This window comes from Arachis hypogaea, chromosome 3 (assembly GCF_003086295.3).
Source record: "Arachis hypogaea cultivar Tifrunner chromosome 3, arahy.Tifrunner.gnm2.J5K5, whole genome shotgun sequence".
Taxonomy (NCBI): Eukaryota; Viridiplantae; Streptophyta; class Magnoliopsida; order Fabales; family Fabaceae; genus Arachis; species Arachis hypogaea.
The window spans coordinates 66,640,196-66,649,380 of NC_092038.1; the positions used below are offsets into that span (position 1 = coordinate 66,640,196).

A 9,185-nucleotide genomic window follows, 5' to 3' on the forward strand; every position below is an offset into this window, starting at 1 on the left:
TCATTAACAATAAAGCTGTTCGTGTAAAGAAGAGACAATAACACAACACCATAATCAAACAGAGCATCTTTATGAAACTCCAACCTAATCAAACAGCAAATAACACCAACCACACTCACAACACAAACATAAAAAAGAAAACTATCATGCATTGTAAAAAAAGAATAAAAGAAAAAATTTACCTTCACCAACAGCAAAACCTCTACTTTATGATGGAGGAGGAGACGAACGACGAAAGGAGACCTGATTTTGATGTCTTCTTGATACAAGAATTTTAATTTCACCGACGGATCTCTACGGTAGTGTCATTAATGAAGAGAGGAGGAAGAAGAAGAAGAAGAAAAAGAAGAAAACAGAGGGTGAAAGTGGAGAAGACGAGTGAAGGGAGAGTGTTTAATCAAACTCGTTTAACATTTTTATTTTGACTAGAACGATGATGTTTTTAACAAAATGGGACGCCAAACCAAAACGCCAACGTTTTGGCTCTCTCCAGCATGGTAACTTCGTGACACGTTAGAGTGTCGATGATGACTCATCACCGGAAAGATGATCAAAAATATTATAGTGCCCAAAATCATATCTGAAGGACTATAATGGTGCAATTGGAATCTCAAAAATCACATCGAGTAACGACCTGAATCTCAAGGACTATTATGGGAATTTACTCTACGAAATTGGAACTTTTGCAAGCATCAGCAACAAACCACATGGTTGTCATATATTAATATATAGTATCATGTTGCAAAGAAAATAAAATAGTGCATACAGCGAGAAACGGTGAGAAACACATTAGAATTAACTGATTCTTTTTTGTCACTTCCTTAGGAGTTAGGACTTAGATTGTCATCCGCGGCTAATTCGCAATGCAACTGCTATTGCTATTGCTATATCTTCATTACAGTACAATAAGTACATATTTATCCAAATTGACGGCAACTTAATTATTACAGGCCATAATAGAGTCACAATGTACAGCAGTAAGATTTACATATAATGATATAATGACTCCAATGCACAGCGCAACTGTTGAAATACTTGTAATTGCGCCAATTATATTTTTTAAAGAAGTAAAAGAAAAAGGTGTTGAAATTCTATTTTTTTTTATAAAATGTATACCAATACGTGAAAAAAAAAAACTCTAGTTCAAATATTTTCAGAAAAAGTTAAAATAAAATAACACTGAAAGTGTATTACTAATAATTTTAAGTTGAAAAATAACTTTTATACAGAATGTAATTTTTTTACTATTTTCATTTTAGTTTCTTACACTCTTATTATATTGTGTTATTGACTTATTGTACAGCTTCTTTTAAGTGAATAATTATATAGTAGTTTTTTTTTTTCTTGAATTATATAGTAGTTGAATATCCTAAACCTTATGCTGCATCCCACCCGTCTCTCCCTCGGCCCTTATTTTTTATAGAAGAAAAAAAAAGAGTAAATGTTAAAGATTTATTTTTATAAAAGAGTTATAGTTTAATCATTCACATTTATTTATTTTAAAAAACACTCAAATAGACAAATACTCAATGATCCGTTTTATTCCTAGTCCATAAGCATGGTGGATGGAGGCATGCAGAAACATTTAGTAATTAAAATGTTAAAATTTTGAAACCGTTGGTTTGATCTATTTGTTTGTGGAGAAGAAAATCAAGAAAAGTGAAATATACAGAGGGGCCTGTATTTGACCGAAGGCAACCGCAATGCAGTAGTGGCTGCAGCGGTTTCAGTCAGTTTGTGAGTCAGCACCACCTCTCTCTCAGCCCTCTGCTGCCTCTGCTTCTGCCGCTGTTACTTAATTGAATTCTTTTTCTAAATTTCTCTTTTCTAACGCTCAAATTCCAATAACCCCCGAAAAATTAAAACAGAGTTAGGGTTTGGGTTTGGCACCAATTAATACTCACAACAGCCCTACTACTACTAGTTGCGATGTGATGCGAGGGGCACTCACTCACTCACTGAGAAGAACGAAGTTAGGGTTTTTGATGTTGTTGTGGGAATTCCAAGTTTTAATGTCCTATGAATGGAGATTTCCTCTGTCACTGTCTTGTCGGAGCCATTCCTCATCGCCGTTACTGTAACCGCTCTCTGCTTCTTCCTCGCCATCTTCTCACTCCTCAGATCATCCTCTCTCTCTTCTCCCCTCTCCAAATTCGCACCTTTTCATTCCAAGAACCACCGCGATTCTGGCTGCTCCTGCAACGGTACCGTTTCGCCCTCCGATTCCGCCCCCTACTTGAACGGCGGCGCTGCCCAAATGCTCGACCCCACTCCTCCCGTCCCAGCTCCCGTTGCCCCGGCGGTGCTGGCGGAGCGGCGCACAGGGTCGTCGTCGATGATGGAGGAATTGGTTCCGGAGATTACGACTCATGCCCTCAGTTATTTGGATTATCCAAGCTTGTGTCGTCTTTCTATGACCAATTCTTTGATGCGAAAGGCTGCCAACGATGACAATGCCTGGAAGGCCCTCTATCACAAGGTGAATTCAATTCTCAACCTATTTATTTCTTGACCTAATTATCTATAGGTGGGTGTCTGAATTGAAGTGTTTATAATGTTTGAATAATGTGCAACTAGATGCCTCAGTAGTCACTACTAGGATTTTCTGATTCCTGTGATGTTTTATTATTTCCTCTTTGTAGGGTATCAATAATGCCGCTGACATTCCAATGGGATTTTCTGAAATTTTATGTGTTCTGTCTTAGAGTGTTATTAAATATTAGCTGATCATATCAAAAAAGAAAATATTAGCTGCTTTGATTTTAAGAATTCATATGCATAGTTGAGATTTGGCTGCTTTCAAAATACCGCCGTAGGTCTTAGGGAGAGAAAAGATCATCAATTTGTCACTTTGGTTGTTCATGACTTAATGGTAATACATTTGCTGTTTGTTGTTTTCTTTCCCCTAAAATGTTCAATATGGACTGTATGAAAGGAGGAGACATACTTGTCTTGGTAGGAAGAACTAAATATGGGAATTGTAGGAGGCATACTGAATTGGGTTTTCAACCTTCTCTTTAGGGGGAGGAACAAGGGGTTTATCTGTTGCATGACATTTCCCTCCTTTCTCTAAGTAAATCTATGAAATCCAAATAAGCCTACTTTCTACTTTCCTCTCCTCCGTCAATTATAATTTTGAAAATATATATATATATTAAGGCAGTAGATGTAGAACTATGGAATAGTTCAGGGGAACTGATTATATATGGCCACAAAGCAAATTGGTAGAAACTATTAATACCGTCTAATTTGTCCCATCAAACTGATTACTGAGGACGTGCATGATCTTTCATTGTATTTTTCAGTTGAGTTTCATCATTCTCATTTTTATCCACCATGTTTCTTCAGACATAACCTTTTTGAAATTATTTTTTCTTCAGGACTTCACATTGGAACAAGATACTATTACACCAAGTAATGGGTGGAAGGCATACTATGCTGCAACAAGAGCAATTGTGAATATTAATACAGAATTCTTCAACATTGTAAGAGATAAGTCTCTTCAATCAATGAGTCGTTTTTGGCTAAACGCAGATTACGTGAAGTGCATTCATGCCTCAGGAGAACTCTTTTCAGGGTATGCCTTTTTGTTTCTTAAATGGTTGAATCCGCTTTTTCTTTAAATTTACCAACTGCACTGGCAGTGTCTTTCTCATATTTTTTGGACATTCTCGGGTTGACTTCTTGTGTGCTTGCTATGGTCTGAAAATTGAAAAGATTGTTTTTGAGGTCTCAGTCTCATGTATGTAAATTTCACGTACGTTCTTGGGGGGCTTATAGTTGAATTAGATCACATTTCATCAAGCATGCCACCAAAGTTCCTGTTAGTATTGACTGCACACTCTAGGAACTAGTTTTTGGCTAACAAAGCTAGTTTTAGAGCTAATTTGGAGCTTGACACTCCTGATATATGAGGATTTTGATGAATTTGTGAATTTATTTTATTCTATTTTTTAAAACTGATCCTATTTATTCCATAAACAGCTTGTTTTAAAGTTGTGGAGTTGCATCTTTTCTTTTGTCCAACTTCTGCCACACTAGCGGACAAATATATGTTCAATAATGCAATTACCTATGCCACAGGTATAACGCGGTAATGCAGAGTTGGCAAATTATGTTCAACTGGGAGCAAGGATTAAACTTTCAGGTTCGGGATGTACGTGCTCGGGTCTTGACGGACATGGCTTGGGTCACCATGAAAACATATGTTGACATGGATACCGGACCATTTAACGTTACCAATGTCTTTGAGTCCCACAATGGACGGTGGTATATGGTTCATCATCACAGTTCTGTGATGAACGGTGAGGTGGAGCAACATATTGTGCATGGATAAATATAGTGATACATTGTTATGTCTGATACTGGTTACCAAAGGCGATTTTATTTGGAGAAGCAAGTTACTTAAATTTTAGTGATTTCTCTGGAAAATCTTTTTTTTTCTATTAATTTTTCATTGAGTTCCATTTTCATACTGTATATAAGACAAGAAGTTGCAATGGCGCCAGAAAGTTTATAAGTACAGTGGTAAGTGGTGGGTTAAAGTAAAAACAAAAGAAGAGTTGGAACTTGGAAGGCATTGCCTGTCAATGTCATTGAGGAGTTATCTGGCACCGAAACTTTAGGTTAAGGCAAGACATGTGAAAACTGAAAACCAAGGTTGTGCTGTGCAGTGTAGTCACGAGAGCAAATGCACAAAGCATTCTCCATTTTTGTTGTTCATACTACTAGAGGCGTGCATCTTTTTTTTTTTCCTTGTTTTTGCTGAAAATTCAACAATCAATCCTATGCTAACCATGCTTTGAATGTAAAGCTTGATTATTACCGTTTTTGAACAGGTGGTATTGGTACAAATGTACAAGTATTGAAAACGTTAACAATGCTATGATTAAAAAGAAAGTTGATGATAGATTTTCTGTATGATAAAAGCCGAAAGCACAAAAAGATAATCTATTTGAACTTAAATTTGTATATTTTAATGCAAAAATCTTGAAAATAGCACGTCTTAAAAATGTAATTTGGTCGAGGATGGATTAGTATTTTTAACCAAGGGGAATGTTATATCTATATTTATACCTCTTATATATTTTCTATTTTTTGTATTTAAAATGGTTAATAAAAAAATAAAAATAAAAAAAAATATTATTTTAGTCTACAACATTTGGACTAAATTATAATTTAGTTTTTAACGTTTTAAACGTCTTATTTATGTCCCAAAAAGTTTTAAACATGTTCAATATGATGACATGATAGATGTTAACAAGTGATAGATGATAACAACGTTACTAGTTAAGTCATGTCTTCTTTTATATGATTTTCTAAATTTTGAATTTGACTTTAAATGATAAAGAGTGATATCTCACCATTTATTTTATAGATGGAACTAAGAGAAAAATCATTCAAGGGTGAGAAATCACATTTTACCCTCTAAAGTAAAAATTTAAAATTTAGATAATCCAAATTCATAACGAAAACCTTCTTATAATACTTTTTTTCTCAATTTCCTTTGTGTACAAAATTCTAAATTCTAACAATCAATCATCAACTTAAATCAAAGAAAAAATTTTTATGTTAATAATTGTTATCGATTTTATTTATTAAAATCAAATACTGGCTTTTTAACATGTGAATTGTTTATTTTAAATTTAATAGTATAATAATATTAAACTTGTTTAAAATTTTGTTGAGATTAAAATAAGATATTTAAAAAAATTTAAAACTAAAAACGTTTAAAATATTAGAGATTAAATTAAGATTCCACCGTAATATTGAGAACCAAAATAATTCCCTATCCTTAAAAAAACAGAGATCTTATCTTTTATACTACAAGAAAAATGGATTCTTTTATGCTAGAAGGAAAAAGCTGGGTGTGATGCGAGGAAACATGAGATGAGTCGATCGTGTTAATTAGAAGATATTAGAGGGAGGCAGGCCCAGGGACAGGATGGGTATATTTTAGTGGTTAGTGGTGACTGTGAGTAAGCTAGCACCTCAAAATTAAAGGGCTTGAGACTTGAGAATGTTGAAGATAAAAGAGTGGTGCGCGTTATCCAGCCAGAGAGTGAGAGAAAGAGAATGAATATAGCTCTTTTCTCGGTTCCATCTTCTCTCCCTCTTCCTATTCAGCCTCATGCCCGATTGAACAAGCATAATACCTCATGTCAAACAATCTCTTACCATCTTTCTTCTAAGTCATTTGTTGCTCTGTGCTCGCCTTCACCGAGTTCTTCTTCTTCTTCTTCTTCTTCAGTGGTTGGGGATCCTGATGAATCTGGATACGGCACCACACAGAGGTAAGGTACCTATAGCTATGATGATTTTGCCATGTCATTGTATCGGTACTATATGATAACTGAGTGGGATTGGGTGGGTGACAGCGGGGGTTGTAAGGCATGTGGAAGAGAAGAGGTAGAGAAAGGGTGCAACGGTGAAGGAAGGATGCAGGGTGGGATTGCCACTGTTCCTGGATTTGGTTGGTGGCCCATTAAAGCTTATAGACCATGCCCGGGTTTCGTGGCCTCCGGTGGTCGCTATCGCCGATACGGACAAAGCATGGACGAGGTTGCCTTCGGCCGTGGCCCTACCCCCTCTTCCTCTCCCACCGACTCCAACCCGATAAGGTATGTATTTGATGAGTTAGGGTTTAGGGTTGAGGACCCTCAATCATGATTTTCTGTGCTGACCTCGTTGTTTCGCTGCTTGCCTGGTAATGTTTTCAGCAACAAGAAGCAAGACCCCAAGAAATCAGAGATAATAGCCTTCACACTCACTGCATTGCTCAATGTGGTTCTGCTTCGGTTGTTCTGCTCTACACTCGTACACTCATTCACTATTCCGCAAATATAAATACTCTTACTCTCATTACATTAAATTATGCCGATGTAATGCAACCATGTAATACTTCTTTCGGTTTCTATTAGAGCAAACATAACTTCAAAAATCTTAGTATTAAGCAACGGTTTATATGTTTAATTCAAGATCTTAACTACATTAAGAGTTTCTCCATTTTAAGTATAAGTTATAAGGAGCTCTACAACGTCCAGCAGGGGAGAAATTGCAGATCTTGCCAGGGAAAAAAGGGTTCATGGGTTGATACCTCTCTATCTCTCTCCAGATTATATTTTTGTTGGTTTCTTATTCTTTTATAATTCAAACTAATTTAATTTCAATACGTTTTAAGTGTGAAAAACAGAAGTATTATATACATATTATTGCTCATCATCTCCACTACTCGACTTCTGCAGGGAAATCCTCTCGATTTCTCAGTTATACATATATCATGATTTAGTTTTTATGTACTACTAATAAACCATTACATCTATGTCACAATAGCATCCTGTTTAGTATTATTCAGCCGGTTGTTATCTTAAAATGTTTACACATGCAATATTTTATTAGACAATACTATACTGTTTCTGCATAGGATTAATCTCTACATATAAGTGATTCTGCTATATAAGTCTTACAAGTTCTCTAATTCATATTACGCTCAAACACATCTCTAATAGATTTTTAATTTTTGAAAGGATTTTATTTCCTTTTTCGAATTTCTTAGACTTCTCTTTTTCCTTCATTTACGTGCTTTTCTTTGTGTTTTTTTCTTCGTTATTCTCGATTTCCATTGTTTTTGACATCAAGCTTTGAAATCGTTTTTGAATTGTTTCATCTTCATCGTCGTATTTCTTCTCGTTCTTCTTTTGATTTTGCAACATTATGTATTTTTTCTTCTTTGTTTGAGTTTTTACTCCAAAAAAGAATTATGAGAATATGAAATAAAAAAATGAAGAAGTAACAGAAGATGAGGATGAGAATGAGAAAGAGTTCTGAATTATGCATAAGGTGTATTTCAACGAATTTTGGGTGTATTTCTTAAATCCTTTGGGTGTATTTTTGTAATCCTTTGGGTGTATTTCTATAATCGTTTGGGTGAATTTTTGTAATCGTTTGGGTGTATTTCTGTAATCGTTTGGGTGTGTTTCTGAAGTTCCATTATCTTCAAAACGACTTCAAAGTTTGATTTCAGAAATTATGAAAATCGAAAAAAAAATGAAGCAAGAATACTAGTGATAAACGCAGGTAAAACAACGAATGAAAAGGCGAAGAGATAACGCACGAAGGAGATCGAACAAATTTGTCAAGAACTTGTTTTCATGGAGGAAGAAGAAGAATTCATAATGCATGGTGAATAGCGCGCTTTGCGTATATTTACTCTTGAACGTGGGAGTAATGCACGTGTGTTTCGTTGGACTTGTGCCAACTTGTAAGACTTGTAAATCAAAAAGACTTGTATGTGTAGCAGACCTTTTCTGCATAATAGGTAAAACCTAAATAATTTAAAAGTATATATGCAAATTGATCTTTAATAAAATTTAGATTAGACATTTTATGCCCTTTAAATTTTTATTATTTTATAAGTCTTTAAATAATCCTTTTGGTTACACAATTTGATTCTTCTATCGCTTACCATCAAACATTTACGATGTGTTTGGCAACTACGTTCAAAGAGAAGAAGTACGTTTAGATATCTTGAAAGCTGTAATTTTTGGTTTGGCAAATTTTTGATTCATGAACGCAGAAGTGATTTTGCATTTGTTACGATGGGTAACCGGAGATTGATGGGCTGGATGGCGTTGGTTGGCCCAAACGTATGAAGGAGGAGGCTTTCAAGTGGGTCTGCAACTCGGGGGCCTCCATCCGACTTGTGCTCGTGAAGGAATGGGGGGTGGTACCTGCAAAGACACTCCGATGCCTAAGTCAGCAAGGGTGTTAGCAGGTTTAGAATGTATTGGGACTTAGAGATACCTGAGGGGTGTCAGCGTATTTATAGTGGTGAACCAATAACCACCGTTGGAGTAGTGCCACCCTTTTAGGGTGTTAACCGTCCCTTTATCTTAGGGAGGTTAAGATATGGCTCTGTGAAGTAGTTAGAGAGATTCTTGGGGCAGTTACTCATTTGAATGAGTGTTTATCTGCCAGCTAACCCTCATACCCGACTTCTTTAGAGCAAGTCGTGGTGAGTACCGACTTCATAAGACGAAGATTGGTACTAGGTGAGGCCCAACCCTTTGGATTAGACCTTTTGCTTGATCATGGGCCTTTATTATTGGGCCAGGGTATTAACAGTATACCTACTCGAGTCCAATTTTCTTTTCAAGATTTGGGTTCGAGTATTCTACTTGGGGTTG

General features: G+C 35.8%; 2 protein-coding genes across 2 annotated transcripts; both read left to right on the forward strand.

Annotated features, from left to right (window-relative positions):
- Positions 1–1,380: 1,380 nt before the first annotated feature.
- LOC112790766 (F-box protein SKIP8) lies at positions 1,381–4,431 on the forward strand. The gene is made up of 3 exons (XM_025833310.3): positions 1,381–2,479; positions 3,381–3,577; positions 4,084–4,431. Exons 1-3 carry the CDS (start codon positions 2,024–2,026, stop codon positions 4,334–4,336), a joined length of 906 nt encoding a protein of 301 aa, XP_025689095.1. The 5' UTR covers positions 1,381–2,023; the 3' UTR covers positions 4,337–4,431.
- A 1,339-nt stretch (positions 4,432–5,770) lies between these two features.
- LOC112790765 (uncharacterized) lies at positions 5,771–6,940 on the forward strand. The gene is made up of 3 exons (XM_025833309.3): positions 5,771–6,293; positions 6,378–6,620; positions 6,720–6,940. The coding sequence occupies exons 1-3, from the start codon at positions 6,076–6,078 to the stop codon at positions 6,844–6,846; spliced, it is 588 nt and encodes a 195-aa protein (XP_025689094.1). The 5' UTR covers positions 5,771–6,075; the 3' UTR covers positions 6,847–6,940.
- Positions 6,941–9,185: the final 2,245 nt, after the last annotated feature.

What these genes read in the sequence shown, in the direction of transcription:
- LOC112790766 (XM_025833310.3), top strand. Translation starts at nt 2,024, where the DNA reads ATGGAGATTTCCTCTGTCACTGTCTTGTCGGAGCCATTCCTCATCGCC. An exon ending in GGAAGGCCCTCTATCACAAG is followed by an intron (nt 2,480 to 3,380) that starts GTGAATTCAATT and finishes TTTTTTCTTCAG; the next exon opens with GACTTCACATTGGAACAAGA. An exon ending in TCAGGAGAACTCTTTTCAGG is followed by an intron (nt 3,578 to 4,083) that starts GTATGCCTTTTT and finishes CCTATGCCACAG; the next exon opens with GTATAACGCGGTAATGCAGA.
- LOC112790765 (XM_025833309.3), top strand. Translation starts at nt 6,076, where the DNA reads ATGAATATAGCTCTTTTCTCGGTTCCATCTTCTCTCCCTCTTCCTATT. An exon ending in GGATACGGCACCACACAGAG is followed by an intron (nt 6,294 to 6,377) that starts GTAAGGTACCTA and finishes GGTGGGTGACAG; the next exon opens with CGGGGGTTGTAAGGCATGTG. An exon ending in ACCGACTCCAACCCGATAAG is followed by an intron (nt 6,621 to 6,719) that starts GTATGTATTTGA and finishes TAATGTTTTCAG; the next exon opens with CAACAAGAAGCAAGACCCCA.